The following is a 23,545-nucleotide window of genomic DNA, read 5'->3' as shown; positions in this document are numbered from 1 at the left end:
GGCAAGGCGCGATTTGTTTCTTTCTCTAAATACGGCACATCTGATCGCCATGAAACTTTGGGAAGTTGTTGATTAGAACAATAAAGGGGAGGTTTCTGTAAAAAAATAATTTCGCAAGGGCGGTGCCCCGGGAGGTTGAGATTTTTCTCAATATACGGTATTTAAAAATTAAAAGTCGGATGCGGTTCGAAACCGTTCATCCTTGTGCCATAAAACTTTGGGGACTTGATGAGATACTTTCGAAAAGGTTTCTGCGAAAAAAATTTGACGTGCAATTTAAAGAAAAAAGAATACATTTCTGTCTTTGTAACCTTATTAATATACACTTTTATAAATTGCCGATATATTTTTGTGCATTAATGTGTATAGTGTTATAAGATGTAAACTTAATGTATGAACTGTTTAAGACTGAACCATCTCATATGTGTAACATACCCATATGTAACATACCCGTATATCACATGTAATTCACCCATATGTAACATAACCCGTATGTAGCACATCCTTATGTAACATACCAAAAGGTAGCATACCTATATATATATATATATATATATATATATATATATATATATATATATATATATATATATATATATAATACCGATATGTCGTATACTTCGGATAATTCAGCTTGTAAAATAAAAACAAAAGAGTTTAATTAAGCCAAAAGAAAAAATCTACCTGCCAAGACGTGTGCTATACCTGCCCTCATTTGTATAAATCGGTGAAAGTACATTAATTTTCCAAACTCAAATTGCACTGGGTTTTGCACATCATTAATATTGTCACCCAAGAAAGATATCATCTGCTTTTTCTGAACATAACGAGTATTTTCTACTATAAAGAGTAACTTGTTAATCTTTAGATCTTTTTCTAATGTATTTTTCCGAGTGGCACAATAAGTTAATGTTTTTTCATTGTTAAATAAATAGAAACAAATGTCTAAAACCCAATCCCAAAGCCGGCGATATTCGATTTTTTGAACAATATTTCATCTAAATGGTTTTTTAAATCATTTGAATGACAGCAACAAGGCTGGTCAAATGCTATATAGAGTGACCGACAACTGACATCTGACATCTGACATCTGGCATCACTCGTTGCTTGCTGGTAGCGTAGGAGGCATTGTAGTAAGTGCATCGTTACATATTATATATATATATGTATACATATATATATATATATATATATATATATATATATATATATATATATATATATATATATATATATATATATATATATATATGTATATATATATTATTTTTTAAAATTTATATGAATATATGATTATAAAATGTTATTAGGAATTGTAAAAAATGTTGAAAGTGGTATGCACATCTCTAAATGTGAAATAACCTATACAAGTTTATATAATCCTCTACAAACAAAGTAAAACAGTATACTTGTTCATAATATTAATTAAATTAGTGGATATTGTGGTATTTATTTCCAAATGAATACACAATTGCTACTGACCTCCACTTCAAGTTTGGAAGTGACCGGTCCGATAAAAGAAAGTGAAATTTGTTGGCACGAAGCACGACAAATATGAATCAATTTAATTGTAAATATTGAGGGGATTGCCTCCAACACCATCAAGTATTACAATTAACATGTAATGCACCATGTAGGCCGTTGAATTCGACTTCAATCTGATTTCCTTTAAAATTTGCTTCCATATCCTTTGTCCGTTAAAAAATAATCTGCAAGGCAGCAGTTGTTTGATTTTGGAATTACCTCTGCTAGTTGGGTTGCTGTCCCCAGCTAACGAGTATGATCTACCTGGGATTCGAACTAGAAACTTTTGGAATTAGAAATTTTTCGTTCACCCGCCCGATCACGCCATCCCTTAGTTTTTGATAAACACAGATTACTAATTAATTAAATTGTTTTACAGTTTTAGTAATGTTTAACTACAACAAAATATTTTCAAACCAAAACTTATTTTTTTTATTTCACCAGACAACAGAAGAGACCGAGACCATGGCTCACATCAAGATGATCATCGCGCTCGCCTGTCTGGCTGTCGCACGTGCCCAGTATGGTGGTCAGTCATCTGGCGTGTATGGTGGTCAGTCATCTGGCGTGTATGGTGGTCAGTCATCTGGCTTGTATGATGGTCAGTCGTCTAACGTGTATGGTGGTCAGTCATCTGGCTTGTATGGTGGTCAGTCATCTGGCGTGTATGACGGTCAGTCATCTGGCGTGTATGGTGGTCAGCCATCTGGCGTGTATGGTGGTCAGTCATCTGGCGTGTATAGTGGTCAGTCATCTGGCGTGTATGGTGGTCAGTCATCTGGCGTGTATGGTGGTCAGTCATCTGGCTTGTATGGTGGTCAGTCATCTGGCGTGTATGACGGTCAGTCATCTGGCGTGTATGGTGGTCAGCCATCTGGCGTGTATGGTGGTCAGTCATCTGGCGTGTATAGTGGTCAGTCATCTGGCGTGTATGGTGGTCAGTCATCTGGCGTGTATGGTGGTCAGTCATCTGGCGTGTATGGTGGTCAGCCATCTGGCATTTATGGTGGTCAGCCATCTGGAGTGTATGGCGGTCAGGCCTATGGCAGCTATCCCAGTTCTAATAGTTATGACAACAGCAACCAATACCTAACTGGTCAGTACTTCAACCCCAGACCGTCGTATGTGTCCAACTCCTATGGTTCGTCTAACTACAACAACTACAACACACCATCAAGCTACGGGGGAAGCTACGCTATAAATTACCCATCCCTCTTGGTGCCGAGTTACAGCTCCCAATATAGCTCATCTGGCCAACAGTCATATACCTCAAGATTCGTCAGCCAACCATCTTACACCCCAAGCTCTTTCAACCAGCCATCTTACATCTCAAGCTCTGTCAGCCAGCCATATTACACCTCAAGATTTGTTAGCCAACCAGCCTACACCCCAAGCCCATCTAGCCAACCATCCCCAAACCCAGCTAGCCAACCATTTCCAAGCCCAGCTAACCAACCATCTCCAAGCTCTGCCAACCAAACATCCTACACCCCAAGCACCACTAGCCAACCATCCACAAACACCACTAGCCAACCATCTACAAACACCACTAGCCAACCACCAACAAACACCACTAGCCAGCCATCCACAAACACCACTAGCCAACCATCTCCAAACACCCCTAGCCAACCATCCTACAAACAAAGCGGATCAAGCTCCCCATCCCAACCCCAGTACAACCCCTCCAACCCGACCAAGCCCAGCCAGTCTTCCTACGGCAGCCAACCCCCAGCCAACCAACCAACCAGCTACTACCAGACGGCTTATGGTAACAAATACCATGTTGCTGGAGTTTGTAAGTACACATTACATTTGATCTTTATTCAACTAGCCATGTTTAGAATTACAGTATGATCAGTATCATCTACATCATCATATTTTCCGTTCGTGTCAAAGACACATGGGATAGATGAAGTAGAGTTTATGTGTTTCAATGAATTCGGCATACAGGGAGATAGTTCGGTTTGCTTTATGTCCAGCCGCCTTTGCTTATAACGTGAGTCAGGTACTCATTAAAACTGGGTGGCCTCAGGGACGTTCTACCGGGAGCCCGAAATCCGAACTCGAGACTTTCGGGTTAGCAGTTGTAAGTTTTACCACCCAACTATACCTTCCCCGTATGCATGACCTTGGTGTGGCATTCTTTCCGCAGACGACTGCAGCAAAAGGCCAGACGGCACGACCTTCAGTGTGTATGGAAAATGTAACGCCTACTTCGAATGCTACTACGGCACCGCTCTGTACCGCGAATGTAACGATTATTACAGATTTGAGAAGGGTCAATGCAAGCCAGACCCCAACTGTTATAATAGTGAGTACAGTCTATAACACCCGTCTTATAATAAATACTGTGGTGAAGGGTGGCAAACGGTGGAATTACGATGGCATATTATAAGACTTCTGCACATTACATTTAAACGTTACTTTATCTAAGTGATATTATTTCTTGTAATATCTGTATAAGTGACACGATATATATATATATATATATATATATATATATATATATATATATATATATATATATATATATATATATATATGTATATATAAATATATATATATATATATATATATATATATATATATATATATATATATATATATATATATATATATAATCTGTCAAGTAATATCTGTATATTATATTGTAGACTAATTTTCTCTCTCTCAGACAAACCATATGGCTCATATAGTAACTCTTATGGTAAATCTGACAACACCTATGGTCAACCTGAAAACTCCTACGGTCAATCTGGCAACACCTATGGTCAACCTGACAAGTCCTATGGTCAAGCTGACAAGTCCTACGGTCAATATGGAAACTTCTATGGCTATTAACATCCTTTTAAAAGCCCATTTTGTCGGCCGGGAGAACAGCTCACTAAGTATCGTTTCTTCAGCGATACAATTCAAATTTTAATAATCGATTTTAGTTATACCTTTTTAAAGAGACATTTGTTTCATCTTTATGTTTGAAATAAATCTTCCTTAGCACGAAATTTGTTGAACTTGATGTGGTATCTATACAAATATTCTATATAATACATTATTTTACGAGCCTGATTAAAAAATGACAACATATCACCCGGAGAACACAAACAGACAAGTGAAAATACTGAAGTCAACGCTAGGCAATATTATTCATACCTTTAATTTAGTTTTAAAACTGGAAATGGACAATCCGTTTTTTTAAAGATTATAGGCGTCGTCAAATAGTTTGGTTACAATTGGAAACAAAACAAAACAAGACACGACACGTTTATGATTATGATAAAAGTAGACTTTACTGAACAGTAATCTTTTACAATAATTCCGCGGGAAACCGTATATCAAAAGCAAAATTTCAGCCTTCCACCACACACCAAATAATGTCCCTCCCCCTCCCCCACCCCACTGACCCCGATCCCGTGATCTTCAACTCCACCTCCACCTAACAATACACAAAGACCAATCATTAAGTTTGGCTCAAATACAATATTTTCTTTAAATAAGCCTCTAGAAACTTGTTTAAATAATTGACATAAAATAAATCGGCGTAAAAGTCCACGTATAATAATTTTACCATCAGTTTGCACATACCATCCCCATGCACCCCCACCCCAAGTCATATACTGTGCTTGTCAACCTTCCACCACCAACAACCCCCCGACCATCTACCTATACCTCCATACACACTATAATTCGTCACAACCAGATATAATACGACACAATACAATACGACACAAAGACCTAGTCACATAGATTGAAAAGTATTACCCATTTCTTTATGCACTATGTTTACCTGATAAATCAAACGAGAGTGAAGCCCCATAGTGTAATGAGATTACTTACTACGGCGGCAGCTCCTGTGACATTGCTGATACCAAGCTGTACAGGTAACGTCCTGTCCCTTGGGTCCATCAGCTGTGTGGAGAGAGGGGGTCTGATACACGGGCAACATCTGGCACTTCTCATCTTACCGCCTAGACTTTGTGCTTGCATTTCCAATTGGCAATCATCCAATAGTCTATTAAACTATGGAGCCATAGTTTAAAAATATTTGCACCTCTATTGAATGACAAAAATAAAAGATTAAAAAAAAATAATTAAAGAAGCTAATAGACAACTTATACTAAATTCTATGTTACATATTATAATTAAAAAAAAAAGATTATTTTCATAGCATAAACATTTTGCCATGGACCTTCTTAGGAGTGTCTAAAAACATGAACACAAACCGTTGAAACATTTAGATTTCCACACACAGACCCTGGAGTAGATCTATATAGATGTGTCTGCAATAAGACAAAATTGGTGTTGGAACAAATTACCAGATCAAACAATGACCTCGCTACAGCGGACACTCAGTAAATTTGCTACCAAAAATTAGAAGAAAAAAAAACAACATTTATGCACAATTAGGCAACAACATAGCATTTGGTTCTAACCAATGAAATATACACAAATTTATCCATTAGTCTCATCCCATCAAATTTACACAGTTATCCACTGGATCTAACAATAAATCATTAGTGTATACTGTGTACAGACTTCCCACAATAAACAAGTCTTATCTAGTCCAGGTCGTGGGAAATATAATTTCTGAAGTACCCAACACAATATATGCAGCAGACTTAAAACAATAATTGTTACAGACTTAACTCAATAGCTAGGGCCTAATTAACAATCAGATTAAAATGACAAAGCAGCTTAATTGTGACTTAATGAACGAAATGGTCCCAACATAACCAACAACTAGGATTCGACTTACTGAACACAAACGATACAGAATCATATAAAAATATAACGTAATTAATTAAAAAGCCATTATTTGTTTAAAATTAGTCATGTCTTACCTCACTGAATAGCTGCGAGTTTATAAAAACATTAGCCAGGTCTTACCTCACTCTATAGCTGCGAGTTTATAAAAACATTAGCCAGGTCTTACCTAAGGAAACAAAGCTGAGTAGCACCACACATTTCCCACACATCGCAAGGATTTATTGTTAGTCAGACAGTCCGTATGTTTTTTTACACGAATACTGGCTCCCAGCAAAGATGATTGAACAAATACTGAGTTCACAGGAATACAGTAGCGATACAAATAGCTGAACACTTGAGTACTACAGTAGACGGGTAAGGATCACTTCACTAACCATCTCAGCTAGGTAGCTACCAGGTACTAGCACATTTATTTCTATCAAACCTAGGTCAATCAGATCAACTCAGATGGAGGGGATAGCCACCGTACACCCTCCCCAACCATCGACAATTGATCCAAGATGTTGTGATACGGAGTAGCCGCCCCTTAGACCCTATGACGCTTGAGGCTAAAGACATTAAGATGGGGGAGGCGGGGGGGGGGGGGGGGGGGGAAGAGAATGACTGTCATTCTCACTTCACATTCAACACTACGTAAAACATAGCATTCAGACAAAGGGAAAAACTCCATAAAAACTAATTATAGGCTACAGTAAAAATTTATGCCTGATTGATTTGATTTTGTTGAATGGTGAGCTGCTATTGAGTAACATTTATTTTAATTAGTAATAAAATCAATACGTAACTTGTTTTGAAACAGACAAAAAAAAATGTATTAAGCTTTGATAAAGCTATGGTAAAGTACTGCTTCATTTAAATTAAATTAAAACACTAATGATGATACCAATTTTACAACCACCTGTGACGGTTTCAGTTTAAACTAGCTGCATACCCGAACTCCGCCACGGGAAATCAAACACCAGTTGATAGACCACCAGTGATCAAAGACCCTCTGCTGAGAAAACACCTGTGGTCAAACCCCCTATGGTCAAACCCCCTATGATCAAACCCCCTATGGTCAAAGCACCGCTATGGTCAAAGCCCCGCTGTGGTCAAACCCCCTATGGTCAAACCCCCTATGGTCAAAGCACCTGTGGTCAAGGAGTTGCCTCTAAACTGTTATTAATTAAAAATAATAATTAGTAAACAGTACGTTCAGTGTATAAAATAAATAAAGGCAGTATTTAAAATATCCGTGTTTTACTTACCACCGTTCATTTTATCAATCCATTCTAACAATAATTTCTTCTTGCTCGTCCGCAGAATTTGCATTCACATTTTGCTAATTATATTATTCCAACAATAATTCCCTCATGGAAGTCAGCAGATTTTGCATTCGCATTTTTTTTATTAGCCTAAGTTGAATTTATTTTTAAATTACCTCCCCTGGCATAACTATTAAAATATTTTAATTTATTAGTTTTTCGACTCTACTGTTATGAAAATGTATCCACTTTTTCTAGGAATCTAAACGAAAATGATATTTGACATTGATCCGTGTAATATGTTTTAGCAATGTGCGTGTATTTAATATTTTCTTCTCGTTATTCGAAAGTGTAAAAAACTGTGGCTACTATAAAATAAATTTAAGTCGTTATATAAACAAACCCTGTCGGTACAGATGTTCCAACTGATCCCCGGAAATCATAGCCTACATCCGGATATTGGAATTACTGTCGAATACCAATTCCCCAAACATTCCAACCAATCAACCAACTGACCTTGATCTATACTCTGCTATCGTATCACATACCTGAATGTACATTGGTAGGTGCAACTAACTGGATATGCTGTTACTGCTGGCACTGAAGTTTTATAGTACTCAACAAGTCATCGGTTTTTTTTAAATAAAAGTATCTGCATGTCTCGACGACACCTAATCAGCAATCTTTAAAATAAAAGTATATGCATGTCTCGATGACACCTAATTAGCAATCTTTAAAATAAAAGCATCTGCATGTCTCGACGACACCTAATTAGCAATCTTTAAAATAAAAGTATATGCATGTCTCGATGACACCTAATTAGCAATCTTTAAAATAAAAGCATCTGCATGTCTCGACGACACCTAATTAGCAATCTTTAAAATAAAAGTGTATGCATGTCTCGACGACACCTAATTAGCAATCTTTAAAATAAAAGCATCTGCATGTCTTGACGACACCTAATTAGCAATCTTTAAAATAAAAGCATCTGCATGTCTCGACGACACCTAATTAGCAATCTTTAAAATAAAAGTGTATGCATGTCTCGACGACACCTAATTAGCAATCTTTAAAATAAAAGTATCTACATGTCTCGACGACACCTAATTAGCAATCTTTAAAATAAAAGTGTATGCATGTCTCGATGACACCTAATTAGCAGTCTGTCTTGGTGGTATTTCAACACAAATAATTATTCTATCACCAGTACCAACTTAAAACAAATATTTAACATGCTGGAATTTTAGCCTTGGGCCGCAAGATGTAAAAGTGTGTACGTATCTTGTTCATCAGGTATAAGGTATTCAGCAAGTCTTTTCATGTTGTGGTCATTTCATTAAACTGATCAATCCAATCACCAGCATTTACTGAGTGCAAAAACAGCATGCAACTACAAACCTTAGCTCCTAATTATCCATGCTAAAATATCCCAGATGTAAAGATCTATTTTAGCTGCTCGATAGGGTTAAGATGGGAGGCGATTATATAAAACCTACAGAACTTGAAAGAAGAATCTATCGTTTTTGGTATCAACACGGGTAAGTAACTCTAATCAAGAACATGAAGGATTTTTTCATCTCCACTTTACTTGTATTAAAATGTGTTACACACCTTTAAAATAAAAAGCTTTTAAAAGCACCACAAATAAGAAAATTAGCATATGTTTTCGTCGGATATAATAATAATGGGTCAAAATTGAAATTCAAAATTTGACCATAACTGATTAAATAATGTGACAATGAAAGCTAGTGAAAAAAGATATAATTTGTTAGTTTTCAACAATATTGTGGCCTCTAGTCTTAACCTCTATTCTAGATTTGTCTTTTAAGATAACATGAAAGTAGCATAAAACAAAGTTAGCGTTTTTGAACTGTGTAGCGAAATGGCAACTGGCAGGTTTGTGGTAGGTACCTGATAGTTATAGATGACGTGGATTAAACAGCTGCATTGTGTTGTTGTAAATATCCTTGTATCAGCGGTCTTACTCGGTTAAAAAAAAAAAGTAAGATTTATAGAATTTAAAATGTGTGTAGTAAAATTATCATATTCAGAGAACTCGAAAAATAAATTGGGTTTACTTTTGAAAACCTAACCGTTACCTTGATATTTATTTATAGTTTCAATTAAAATATTAATTTATATTGGCTAATATATCATTTAGTTTTTGTTTTATAGGCCCCACTTTTCTTTCGGTAAATATTTACTTATAAAATAATATTGAACTTCAACATGACTAAGTCGATGCTAGTTTGTTTACATTTAAATAAAATTTCGATAAGGCGACTAGAAAAAACAAATAGTTTTAGCAATTTTGGCAAATAATATTTGTTTAAAAACGACTACCAAAAATAGATCGTACTTGTAAAAAAGACATAATTTAAAAAAAAATAATTTTCTGATCATACTGTTTAACAACAATGTTCTTTAAAAATATTTGACCCTCCACCCCTCGAGAGTTCAACCCTCTTTTTGCCGTCTCTGCTACAAAGTTCATAGCAATGAAAGAAAGTCTAATTGTTTGCTGCAGCTAATTGTAGATATTCTGATTTTAATCCATGTAAAATTGATGTTTTTAATGATTGAAGGTGATCTAGAATACTCATCGAATTTAAAACAATTTACCATATAATGGTAACTAGCTATGGCAAGGTATATTAATAGAATCCTAGCTGGAAGTTTATATTCATTAATAGTAAAATGAGTCTTAAAGAAATTAAAACAATTATTCTGTAATCCATAAGGTCTTGATGACACAACCTTAATTAACATATGACAACAGGTAGAACGATGTCGCTCGCCTTGGTTGCCGTCCTGCTTGTAGCAGTGGTCAGCACTGAGTACGTGGCTGGTGACGTCACATCGTATGGCGCCCCCCTGGGGTTCCCGGTCGCCCCCCTGACGCTGTACCCCGACTTCCTAGTCGGCAACAACAACCAGTACTTAGACGGGAAATATTTTAGCCCCACCCCGGTGGTGTCTAGTCCTAGTCAGACTGTGTATACCCCACCGTCTAACAGTGGCATGCCCACGAGCAGTTATGCCCAGCCATCGCCCTATGCCCAGCCATCGCCCTATGCCCAGCCATCACCCTATGCCCAGCCATCGCCTTCTGCCCAACCATCGCCATATGCCCAGCCATCGCCTTCTGCCCACCCATCCCCCTATGCCCAGCCATCACCCTATGCCCAGCCATCGCCTTCTGCCCAACCATCGCCATATGCCCAGCCATCGCCTTCTGCCCAGCCATCGCCCTCTGCCCAGCCATCTCCCTCTTCCCAGCCATCGCCCTATGCCCAACCATCGCCCTATGCCCAACCATCGCCATATGCCCAGCCATCGCCCTCTGCCCAGCCATCGCCCTCTGCCCAGCCATCGCCCTCTGCCCATTCAAGTCCCTCTGCCCAGCCATCGCTATATGCCCAGGCACCCAGCAGTTACCCCAAGCCAAGCACTTATGTGAAACCGTCAACTTATGCCTCACCCCCAACTTATGCCTCACCACCAACTTATGCCTCACCACCAACTTATGCCTCACCACCAAGTTATGCCTCACCACCAAGTTATGCCTCACCACCAAGTTATGCCTCACCACCAAGTTATGCCCCACCCCCTACCTATACTCAACCATCCGTTTATCTCAGACCATCAGCTTATGCCCCGCCACCAAGTTATGCCCCACCCCCTACCTATTCCCAGCCATCGAACTATACCAAACCCTCCTCTTATGCCCCACCCCCCACATATACCAACCATGTGACGACGAAAGATTACTCCGATGGCTCTTGTAAGTATACAGTTCACGTTGTGTTAAGAAAAAATTAATTGGTTCCAATTTGAATACCTCAGTATGATTGCTTTCAACAGGATTGGCGATCATAACAGTAACTGAAGCTTATAATAACTTATGCGCATTCTAACCACAGTGAATATAAACAATCACGAAGGCGGTGGCCTCTTTTGTGATGACGATGATTACAAAATATTGCTCCATTCAATAACCTTGACATGTTTATTTGACCTTGCCATAACCATAACTTCTGCTTGTTTTAATCCCTGCATTAACCCCTGCTTGTTTGACATTGAAATTACCTTGACCCCTCCTTGTTTTCTCCCCTGCAATGACCCTTGCTTGTTTGACCCCAACAAGACCCTGCACATTTGACCACTGCAATGACCCTGACCTCTGTATGTTTTAATTCCTGCAATGACCCCTGCTTGCCTGACCTTGAAATAACACGGACCAATGCATCTTTAGCCTCTACAACGTCCCTTCATCTTTTACCCCTGCAATAACTCCTGTATGTTTTAACCCCTACAACAACCCCTGCTTGTTTTAACCCCTACAACAACCCTTGCATGTTTTAACCCCTACAATGACCTCTACAATGACCCTTACAATAACCCTTCATGTTTTAATCTCTACAACAACCCCTTCATGTTTTAACCCCTACATTGACCCCTGCATGTATTGACCCCTACAACAACTCCTGCATGTATTGACCCCTACAACCACTCCTGCATGTTTTAACCCCTCCAATGACCCCTGCATGTATTGGCCCATACATTGACCCCTGCATGTTTTAACCCCTCCAATGACCCCTGCATGTATTGACCCCTACAATGACCCCTGCATGTTTTAACCCCTCCAATGACCCCTGCATGTATTGACCCCTACAATGACCCCTGCCTGTCTACCCAGACCCCTGTGACGAGCATGACGACGGGCTGACCTACTGTATCCCCGGCAAGTGTGGCGCCTACTACGAGTGCTTCTACGGTACGGCGCTGTACCGCGAGTGTGACCACTACCACAGGTTCAGCGCTGGTCAGTGTGTCCGTGACTACAGGTGCTCCCCAGGTCAGTTGCTGCTCTAGTCGAAAATGGAAGTGCTTATTTCCGCCAACGATAGAGAAAAAAAACAACTAAGTATTTCCCCTCAACCAACTATATATATATATATATATATATATATATATATATATATATATATATATATATATATATATATATATATGTATGTATATATATATATATATATATATATATATATATATATATATATATATATATATATATATATATATATATATATATATGTATATATATATATATATATATATATATATATATATATATATATATATATATATATGTATATATATATATATATCGTCGACCGGATGTGAGAGGATCTAAGCACTTGGAGTATTTCCTCAATCGTTCGCCGAAATAAGCAGTACCTTCGAAGATAATAACAAAAGTATCTAATATTTGCAATGTCTATGATAATTTAGACACAATAAAAACAAAGTTATTAGTTCGAATTAAACTGAACAATTAAATGTATATTTTTTATTTTTATTTTTTATTTTTTTCCAGATTATGCTTAAGCCATACATAACTTATGCTGATCTATGAGGTTGACCACAGATTACTGAACTTTTACAAGTGCACTCCAAAGTTGAAATAAAATTTATAATGTTTTTATGCGAAATGTTTTTTTTTACTTTCTCGTATATACGAAGTATAGAGAAAGTCTTGTAATCGTGCAAAAAAAAAAAATCGAGATTTTTACAAATCTCGACGTTTTACACCTCACTTTTGCAATCTTGTCCGTATGTCTGTGTGTCTGTCTGTCTGTGTGTGTGTGTGTGTGTGTGTCTGTCCGTGTGTAAACACGATAACTTGAGTACCGTTACAGCTCGGTTGATGAAATTTCATATATAAGTATTTTATCAAAATCGTAGATCCGTATCAACTTTTGAGCGATTTCCGATAACCGGAAGTGGTACTTTTCCTACTTTGAATTTTTCAAAAGCCTATAACTTGAGTACTATTTCAGATAGACAAATGAAATTTCACATGTAAGTAAAAGATCTAATTCTCTACCTTCTGTTAAATTTTGACTAATGTCCGTTCACTGGAAGTAGTAATTTACGCTACTTCCGATTTCTCAAAAAACTAATGTAAATTTTTAAAGTACTAATAATATTGCGAATTATTATGCACTTTTTACTTTCTCGTATATACGAAGTATAGAGAAATTCTTGTAATCGTGCAAAAAAAAAAAAATCGAGATTTTTACAAATCTCGACGTTTTACATCTCACTGATACGGAAAAACATAATTTTGCAATCTTGTCCGTATGTCTGTGTGTCTGTCTGTGTGTCTGTGTGTCTGTCTGTCTGTCCGTGTGTAAACACGATAACTTGAGTACCGTTACAGCTCGGTTGATGAAATTTCATATATAAGTATTGTATCAAAATCGTAGATCCGTATCAACTTTTGAGCGATTTTCGATAACCGGAAGTGGTACTTTTCCTACTTTGAATTTTTCAAAAGCCTATAACTTGAGTACTATTTCAGATAGATAAATGAAATTTCACATGTAAGTAAAAGATCTAATTCTCTACCTTTTGTTAAATTTTGAGTAATTTCCGTTGACTGGAAGTAGTACTTTACGCTACTTCCGATTTCTCAAAAAACTAATGTAAATTTTAAAAGTACTAATAATATTGCGCACTATTATGCGCTTTTTTATTTGGCGTTCACTTGGTGTGCAATTAATTTGTCTACGAGATTTTATTCTATTTTTAAAACTTTAAGTATTTAAAATGGATTAAAAATCATGTTTATAGCCCGAGTTCTCATCCCCTGTTATTTTATATAAGAATATTCGAGAAAGTTTAGGGGAGATCACTCCCGGTTTATTTATTTGGCGTTCACTTGGTGTGCAGTTCTTTTGTCTACGAGATTTTATTCTATTTTTAAAACTTTAAGTATTTAAAATAGATTAAAAATCATGTCTATAGCCCCAGTTTCCATCCCCTGTTATTTTATATAAGAATATTCGAGAAAGTTTTCTCGTGGTTTCTTAACAGTGTTAACATGTATTTGTGACTACCATCTATTTGATGTGTGAGTACCAGTTATAATGTAGCTGATAGTACCACAAAAAACACAATAATATAGCGGATCCCTTCTTTTTTTTTTCGGGGGGGGGGGGGGGGGGGGGGGTCGCCAACACAGCGGATCCCAACAGTAAAAGAAAACAAAATGTAAGCAGCTCTTACTTGAAGTGACCTCAGGTTAGGTCACGGACATTTTGTGGTAAACACACCACACTCCTCCCCTCCCCGTACTGAGTACCAAGTCAATCCTATCTCATACCACTTCCCTCGAATGTCTGTACTCACTAAAATATGACACGCCAGGCGCTTGAGTAGAACCCCCGGGGAAGGAGAGGGCGCCCAAGACAGACATGGAGACGTACTGTAGACAGCCGGGATGTCTTGGGAGACTGCACAATCAAAGCCGGGGACTGGATAGAATGGAAGGTTATGGTCGAGGTACTCTGATCCACAGCGTTTCTTTTGGACTTTTTTCTCCGGGGTGGGGGAGGGGTGGGGTGGCACTTAAAATTAAGGACAGCAAGAAGCGCGACATTCCAAAGACAGCACATAACGAGCCGACTGAGTACTAAGTCAATCGTATCTCGCACTTGGCTGAGGCGGTCGATAAAATTTAGAACAGGGTAACCGAAAAAGAGTAAAATAAGTTAATTCCCTATAGAACATTTCTTAATTTTAACTCTAACCCTGACCCTTTACAGTTATCGTAAAGGAATACAGTTAGGGATTGTTTTGAATTTGATTACACCCTTAGTTCTCTTTCGTTTTTTTCGCATTTATCTTATTGAATACCGCATCTTAAGCACCACTAATCTCCACAACTTTAGACCATCTGCTATGTAACCCCAAGGACGAAAGCCATGCAAAAAAATCCTATTTGTCAACGCGGGCCTCACATCACGCAAGAGACACGCAATTTCATTGGACAATGGAAACTATAAAGAAAAATTTCCCATAATTCACGTTATCAACTTTAAAATCAAACTGTGTTCGTTGGATGTGGACAAGCATTTAAAAAAAAATGTTAAGTTATGTTAAACAAATCTTTTCTGCTTGGCTTGCGTGATGGGGGAGTGGGATTACCACTGGTAGGACATTAGCACGTGCTCGTTAATCCGCGGGATTAAGAGATTTATACCGGCCGGTAGACCTTCACAAACAGCTGGACATCAAATTGGTTGTCACTGATACACGCTGGACACACGACATAACAACTATAACATTATAACAACTAGAACCTTATAACAGCTCGAACCTTATAACAACTAGAACCTTATAACAACTAGAACCTTATAACAACTAGAACCTTGTAACAACTATATCGGTACAACAACCAGAGTTTCTTCCAGGCATCTCTTCGGGGAGGCTCCGCCCCCCCCCCCCCCCCGAAGAAAATCTACCGCCCCCCCCCGAACGAAATGAAATTTATATAGAAAATATATACTTTTAACAGTGTCTGCCCCCTCCCCCCCCCCCGAAGAAAGTCTAAAGCCCCCCCCACCCGAGTTTTTCAAGTGCCCCCCCCCCCGGAAAAAAAGTCTGGAAGAAACACTGACAACAACTAGAACCTTATAACAACAAATCGGTATAGTAACTTAACATAGTGATAAAAAACAAACACTAGCAGGCCTGTGTTAGTAACTAACAGCAAAGCCTGTAGGACAAAAGGCATAAAAAAATTCATACAAAATGTTTTAATAACTAGCTTGTGTATAATTATGCACTTAAAATGAGAAAAATAAATGATTGTCGTAAAATATATAATAATGCCCAGTATTTAAAATAACTAGAGAAATGCGTGGGTAGCTTCTTACATTTTAGTCAAGATATTCAGTACATAACAAAGTGACCACATTTTAAAATTTAATTAGTAATTCATTATTATATATTTAATTAGAATAATATATTTTTTTTACAAACAGACAACTAAGTCAATAATTGTATTTCACATTGCCCACGAAATATATTTTAAAAAAAAAGCAACAAACAACACACATACACAGTTCCTCTAGCCTTCTGGGTATGATCCAGAAACAAACAGCGGGTGTCTATGAGAATTGAATTAATTAAAACAACACACGCTTTTGGCTGCAGTATAACACAAGTTAAGAAAATGTTGACATCATCTCATGATACAAGTTTACAAAATGTTGACATCATCCCATAGCACAAGTTAACAAAATGTTGACATCATCCCATAACACAAGTTAACAAAATGTTGACATCATCTCATAACACAAGTTAACAAAATGTTGACATCATCTCATAACACAAGTTAACAAAATGTTGACATCATGCCATAACACAAGTCAACAAAATGTTGACATCATCCCATAACACAAGTCAACAAAATGTTGACATCATCTCATAACACAAGTTAACAAAATGTTGACATCATCTCATAACACAAGTTAACAAAATGTTGACATCATCTCATAACACAAGTTAACAAAATGTTGACATCATGCCTACCTCCCCAACGTTATAAACTGGTGCTCGATATTCAACCATTCATACGGTGTTAAATCTACACAATATACTTTACATGACGTCATTAACATACACTGTACACTATACATCTAATATATAAAGCTCAATTCTGTATGTAAAAATAAGTTTGTTTGTCGTTGACATACTTGTATGGATTTAATTGTATTATCGTGCTGATAGTCTAAATTTATAAGTTATAAAATTACTATTGAAAGTGTTGGGAAATAATTTTCATTTTTCAAACTGATAGTAATAATTGTCGGCATGTTCATTAAACACAATTTTAAAAAAATAACAAAAATTCTAATTATGTCTGAAAATTATTTATATTTAGTCCTTTAGCACTTACTTCCCTTTGATAAATTAGGAAAACAAAATTACTTCCCTTTATAAAACATTGCATTAGTGGAAAAGAATTTACTTTTTATTACTTTGTTTTGGTGTTGGGAAAAAAATAATTACATAATTAGCGGGGATTGATCAAGTGCAAATGTTGTAGTTATTTTACGAATAAGCTTGGAGTATTATAATTGTTCATTTGGTTTGGTTTGGCACCTACGTTCGTTTAAGTGAGTGCAAAAGACTGAATAAGTTGGGGTACTATAGTCGATTATTAAGCTGAAACAGGCGATTCTGCCCCGGGCTAGACTGTGAGCACTTTGCGTTTATGTTCGCGTTAGTATTTTCTTTGTGTTTAGGTTGGGTTTGCGTTAGTGGTTGCGTTTTGATTTGGTTCATTTTTGTTCTTTCTTTTTTTCGTTTTCGTTTGTGTTTTTTCTTTGGGTTTGTGTTTGTATTTGTGTTTGTGGTTGGTTTTGCGTTTGGATTTGGTTTGTTTTCGTTTGCTTTTTCGTTTGTGTTTTTTTCTTTGGGTTTGTGTTTGTGGTTGGTTTTGCGTTTGGGTTTGGTTTGTTTTCGTTTGCTTTTTCGTTTGTTTTTTTCTTTGTGTTTGTATTGGTGTTTGTGGTTGTGGTTGGGTTTGTTGTTAGGTTTTTGTTTTCGTTTGTATATGTAATTGTGTTAGCGTTATGTTTGCGTTTTGTTTTTTTTGGTTGGTTGTGGTTTGGGTGGGCAATGCCGGGTTTATGATGATTACTAAACACACAAGTAATGGTGTTTAACAGAAAGGTTTTTCACAGAAGCCAGAGCAGGGCCTGGCCGGGACGGCTAGTTATCTAATAAGCCTACAAAATAACTTTACATGGCATTATATTTATTAGTAGCTGCAACCACACAGCGACCCCACAACCACACATGATCAACCCCTTAGTCAGCCCCACAAACACACATAAACAACCCTTTTAGTCAGCCCCACAACCACACATGACCAACCCCTTAGTCAGCCCCACAACCACACATGACCAACCCCTTAGTCAGCCCCACAACCACACATGACCAACCCCTAATTCAGCCCCACAACCACACATGACCAACCCCTAATTCAGCCCCACAACCACACATGACCAACCCCTAATTCAGCCCCACAACTACACATGACCAACCCCTAATTCAGCCCCACAACTACACATGACCAACCCCTTAGTCAGCCACACAACCACACATGACCAACCCCTTAGTCAGCCACACAACCACACATGACCAACCCCTTAGTCAGCCCCACAACCACACATGACCAACCCCTAATTCAGCCCCACAACCACACATGACCAACCCCTAATTCAGCCCCACAACTACACATGACCAACCCCTAATTCAGCCCCACAACTACACATGACCAACCCCTTAGTCAGCCACACAACCACACATGACCAACCCCTTAGTCAGCCCCACAACCACACATGACCAACCCCTTAGTCAGCCCCACAACCACACATGACCAACCCCTAATTCAGCCCCACAACCACACATGACCAACCCCTAATTCAGCCCCACAACTACACATGACCAACCCCTAATTCAGCCCCACAACTACACATGACCAACCCCTTAGTCAGCCACACAACCACACATGACCAACCCCTTAGTCAGCCCCACAACCACACATGACCAACCCCTTAGTCAGCCCCACAGCCCCACAACCACACATGACCAACCCCTTAGTCAGCCCCACAACCACACATGACCAACCCCTTAGTCAGCCCCACAACCACACATGACCAACCGCTAAGTCAGCCACACAACCACACATGAACAACCCCCTCAGTCAGCCCCACAATCTCACAGGTATGTTCATGACGTCACCAAGTACTCAGATGCTCTCTAAAAAATTCTAACGACAATCATACGTCATTCCCCTTTACTGTCATTTTAAAATTTAAATTTTTTAAGTTTTTAAAAAATCTGGCCTCTTCATCGCTTAGTACAACCTCAGCAAATTCTACCCCCCCTCTCTCCACCCCCACAGTGTGACGTGACTTAATTTATGTTTATGGGTGACCTTAACAGTCGCGATCTAACATTAGACAAGAGAAATTAAAATTCTTTAAATTTGTTTCGTATTTTATTTCAGCTTCTAAATTTTAAATGAGGATTATATTTTAATTTTATTATGGCTTAAGTTGCGTCATCGTTTTAAACTGCCGAGATAAATGACAAGATTTCAAAACGAATTTATTTTCTCTAGACCAGTTCGATTCAAACAATGGGACTTAATCGACTCAAGGATTAGTTTGACAGATTTGAATTTTTAATTACCGAAACAATGGAGATGTAGATACAATCAGAGATTAACGCAATCGGGCAGCAATATTTTCCGGCTCAAGTAGACTATAAATGTCAGCTAATGTCTAGAGCAGGCAGACTCAGTTCCCCTCTTCTGTAGGTAAGTTAACTTTTGTTTAACTTTAGATCTGTTGTGTAAGTAATTTCTTTTGTAAGTTAACTTTTTAGTAATAAAAGTTTTGTTTAACTTAACTCGGTTCTGTAAGTTGACTTGTGTAAGTTAATATTTAACTGTTGAATTAATATGCAAGTTAGCTGCTGCGTACATTAACTGCCGGACTATTACATTGGCTAATTCAGTTTAAACCCACCTCTGATGCATTCGTCTGCGATGACAATGCAAGAATATTAAACTTTTAATCTAGTTAAAATTAAATTAGTCATTAAAATTTAATTAACAAGGTTAAATACAAGTGGGCGCTTGATCATCGAGCCGACCACGGTGAACTATTGGTCACAGAGGCGTAGCGACCCTTCGCGGCGCCCGGGGACAAACTTTCGATTTGCACCCCCCTAAAACTTTTGATTCGCACCTCCCCCCCCCCCTCAAACTTTCGATTTGCACCCCCCTCGAACTTGTCATTTGCACCCCCCCCCCCTCAAACTTTCGATTTAACTTTCAATTTGTTTTTCCAACCCATTTTGGCGCCCCCCCTAAGGTCGTCGCCCTTGAATATATGTCCCCCCCCCCCTCGCTACGCCTCTGATTGGTCACGGATGGTTGGTTTCTTGCCTGACAGGTGGCAAATTATTTATTGTCTTTTAGAGATCGCCAGAGATTGTTGTGGTTTTAAAGTAAATATGTTCTGTCAAATTTGATGTTGACTTACTAAAACGTAGAAAATGAAACAATAAAACCTTTATAATAATAAATTTTGAATAAGTTAGAAATTATGTAAGTGATTTTACTAGTGCCAAAAGCGTTTTTTAAAAAAGTAAGTCTTAAAAATTATTTTTTTTTAAACATTAGAGAGCATTTTAAAGCTTATTATTGTAACGTTTTTTATTTTTTTAATATTTGTTTTATTATCACTGCATCTGATTTTAAAATATCCCGATTGAGATTTTTTTTTCTTATTTAAAGGTATATCTACTTATTCAACCCAACTCCCCTTAGTCTGAGATTTTAGACACTAAATTTGATTAATTGTTTATCTTATCCAATTGATAGTTTGATTTTTTTATTCGTTTATTCGTATAATTTTTTTTAGACACATTCACCCACAAAGCCATCAATCATGTTTGGACCAATCATAGCACTGAGCCTGGTGGCTGCTGTATTAGCACAATACAACGTGGCTCCTCAAAACAGCACATACACCAACAGCCAACCCACATACACCAACAGCCAACCCACATACACCAACAGCCAACCAACATACACCAACAGCCAACCCACATACACCAACAGCCAACCCACATACACCAACGCCCAACCCACCTACAACAACGCCCAGCCCACCTACAACAACGCCCAACCCACCTACAACAACGCCCAACCCACCTACAACAACGCCCAACCCACCTACAACAACGCCCAACCCACTTACAACAACGCCCAACCTGAAACCTACAACAACGCCCAACCCACTTACAACAACGCCCAACCCACCTACAACAACGCCCAACCCACCTACAACAACGCCCAACCCACTTACAACAACGCCCAACCCACCTACAACAACGCCCAACCCACCTACAACAACGCCCAACCCACTTACAACAACGCCCAACCCACCTACAACAACGCCCAACCCACCTACAACAACGCCCAACCCACTTACAACAACGCCCAACCCACCTACAACAACGCCCAACCCACCTACAACAACCAACCAACCGCCAGCCCACAAAGCTCCGACTACTCAAACGACGGCGCCTTCTTGTACTACGTGAACACCCAGCACGTCGACGCCTACAACCAACAACAGCCAGCCTACACCAGCCAACCCACCGGCTACACCAGCCAGTCTAGCTATGGTGCTGCAAACTACGCTCCACGGAAAAGCCGCAAGAACAGAAGGGCTAACCGTCTCTTTAGCCGTTACAACAAGCAAGGTCAATACAACAACCAAGGTCAATACAACCAAGGTCAATACAATAACCAAGATCAATACAACAACCAAGGTCAATACAACAACCAAGGTCAATACAACAACCAAGGTCAATATAACAACCAAGGTCAATACAACCAAGGTCAATACAACCAAGGTCAATACAACAACCAAGGTCAATCCAACCAAGGTCAATACAACAACCAAGGTCAATACAATAACCAAGGTCAATACAACAACCAAGGTCAATCCTACAATGATTATTCAAATGGAAACTGTAAGAAACATTTTATTATACACTCTTCTAAAACCCGAGTTGGTTTAGCTCATCAATACTCACTACCTGTCCTAGACTAAAGCTTTCTTCGCTCTGTTTGTTTGTCTCTAGACCCATGCGGCCAAAAAGATGACGGCAAGACCTACGCCATCCCCTACGCTTGCTACGGCTACTTCGAGTGCTACTACGGCGAGGCCCTCTATCGCCAGTGTGACAACTACTACAGATTCGAGGCTGGCAAATGTGTGCCCGACCAGTCCTGTGTCTACGGTCAGTTACTTTCACTTCATCATCTAAACAGTATCCACGTTACGTTCACTTCATCATCTAAACAGTATCCACGTTACGTTCACTTCATCATCTAAACAGTATCCACGTTACGTTCACTTCATCATCTAAACAGTATCCACGTTACGTTCACTTCATCATCTAAACAGTATCCACGTTACGTTCACTTCATCATCTAAACAGTATCCACGTTACGTTCACTTCATCATTTAAACAATATCCACGTTACGTTCACTTCATCATCTAAACAGTATCCACGTTACGTTCACTTCATCATCTAAACAGTATCCACGTTACGTTCACTTCATCATCTAAACAGTATCCACGTTACGTTCACTTCATCATCTAAACAGTATCCACGTTACGTTCACTTCATCATTTAAATAACATCCGAGTCCGAGTGCATGTATGTGGGAGTGAAGTCATTGAGCCATTTATTTTGAAGAGTCACTGAAGTTATTGTTCCACTGAACGCCATGAGGATTTGAACCAAAAAGCAAATTACTTAAAACTTTTGTGAAAGTTAAATTATTGAGTCAAAAACAGTTTACAACAATCATAATTGTTAAATTTACTATTTACGGATAGGTCAATTGCTCAAAGCAATCATGAATGGTTTCTTTCTTTCTACAGTTGCCCCAGTCACCACCAACTACGGCACCACCAACTATGGTAACACCAACAGCCAACAGGGAACTAAATACTAAGTCTCACAATGTATCAGAGGGAAATTTCAGAAACAACATAAGAAACATATAAACCAGTACCTTCCCCACCTAGCCCATCAATAACCTGATGTATCTTTGCTTTTTTAGTCGAGTTTCAATAAACGAACCTTCAATACATCAAGTTCTGTTGATTCAGTTTTTTTTTGTATAGTGTCTTTATATTACTCTTTATGGTTAAAACTGTTCATTATAAGACAACAAACAATTATAAGATGGCATGGTCGAGCGGTAGTTCAAGGGACTAATGACCTAGAAGAGAAGAGTTCGAATCCTAATTATACTGTATTGCTACATATTGTCGGTGTTCCCAACCCTCCACAGTTTCAGCTCTTGTAATTCATGCATCATTGAACTGGAACAATCTCTCTACGTGCTAGATGGCCATACAATCTCTACTGCTTAAAACATAAACAGCAGACAGGTAAACAAAACAATGTATTAGTGACAGCTGCACAAACCAGCTCTTGAGATAGAAAACAACCACTGCCCCCAGGGGTAGACTGGCTGTGTCTAAGAGCACCGGGAATGTTAAAGTTGCCCCCAACTTCAGATTGAAATTTTTCACTGTGTATATATCCTCCA

At 38.4% G+C, this 23,545-nt stretch overlaps 3 protein-coding genes and 1 long non-coding RNA gene across 7 annotated transcripts; all 4 read left to right on the top strand.

The window, feature by feature from the left end:
* Nucleotides 1-1,989: 1,989 nt before the first annotated feature.
* On the top strand, nt 1,990-3,378 carry LOC131936104 (DNA-directed RNA polymerase II subunit RPB1-like). Its single transcript, XM_059292979.1, has one exon. It carries the CDS (start codon nt 1,990-1,992, stop codon nt 3,376-3,378), a length of 1,389 nt encoding a protein of 462 aa, XP_059148962.1.
* A 304-nt stretch (nt 3,379-3,682) lies between these two features.
* On the top strand, nt 3,683-4,520 carry LOC131936134 (uncharacterized). The gene is made up of 2 exons (XR_009386016.1): nt 3,683-3,835; nt 4,199-4,520. It is a non-coding gene; the product is annotated as an uncharacterized LOC131936134 (long non-coding RNA).
* Nucleotides 4,521-9,054: 4,534 nt separating this feature from the next.
* On the top strand, nt 9,055-12,994 carry LOC131936131 (uncharacterized). Its single transcript, XM_059293038.1, has 4 exons — nt 9,055-9,070; nt 10,312-11,316; nt 12,232-12,390; nt 12,913-12,994. Exons 2-4 carry the CDS (start codon nt 10,320-10,322, stop codon nt 12,921-12,923), a joined length of 1,167 nt encoding a protein of 388 aa, XP_059149021.1. The 5' UTR covers nt 9,055-9,070; nt 10,312-10,319; the 3' UTR covers nt 12,924-12,994.
* A 6,656-nt stretch (nt 12,995-19,650) lies between these two features.
* Nucleotides 19,651-23,076, top strand: LOC131936128 (DNA-directed RNA polymerase II subunit RPB1-like). Of its 4 annotated transcripts, none has more exons than XM_059293034.1 (5): nt 19,651-19,716; nt 20,828-21,707; nt 21,915-21,947; nt 22,059-22,217; nt 22,869-23,076. In XM_059293034.1, the coding sequence occupies exons 2-5, from the start codon at nt 20,855-20,857 to the stop codon at nt 22,940-22,942; spliced, it is 1,119 nt and encodes a 372-aa protein (XP_059149017.1). In that variant the 5' UTR covers nt 19,651-19,716; nt 20,828-20,854; the 3' UTR covers nt 22,943-23,076. The 4 variants fall into 4 exon arrangements, with proteins under 4 accessions (XP_059149017.1, XP_059149016.1, XP_059149015.1 ...); XM_059293033.1 differs by having other exon boundaries at nt 20,828-21,812; XM_059293032.1 differs by having other exon boundaries at nt 20,828-21,827.
* The last annotated feature ends 469 nt before the right edge of the window (nt 23,077-23,545 follow it).

The sequence above is a fragment of the Physella acuta genome, unplaced genomic scaffold (assembly GCF_028476545.2).
Source record: "Physella acuta isolate Inbredline_101_S28 unplaced genomic scaffold, ASM2847654v3 ptg000168l, whole genome shotgun sequence".
Classification (NCBI taxonomy): Eukaryota; Metazoa; Mollusca; class Gastropoda; family Physidae; genus Physella; species Physella acuta.
Note: the sequence above shows the minus strand (reverse complement) of the source record. Positions and strands in the feature narration are given on the sequence as shown.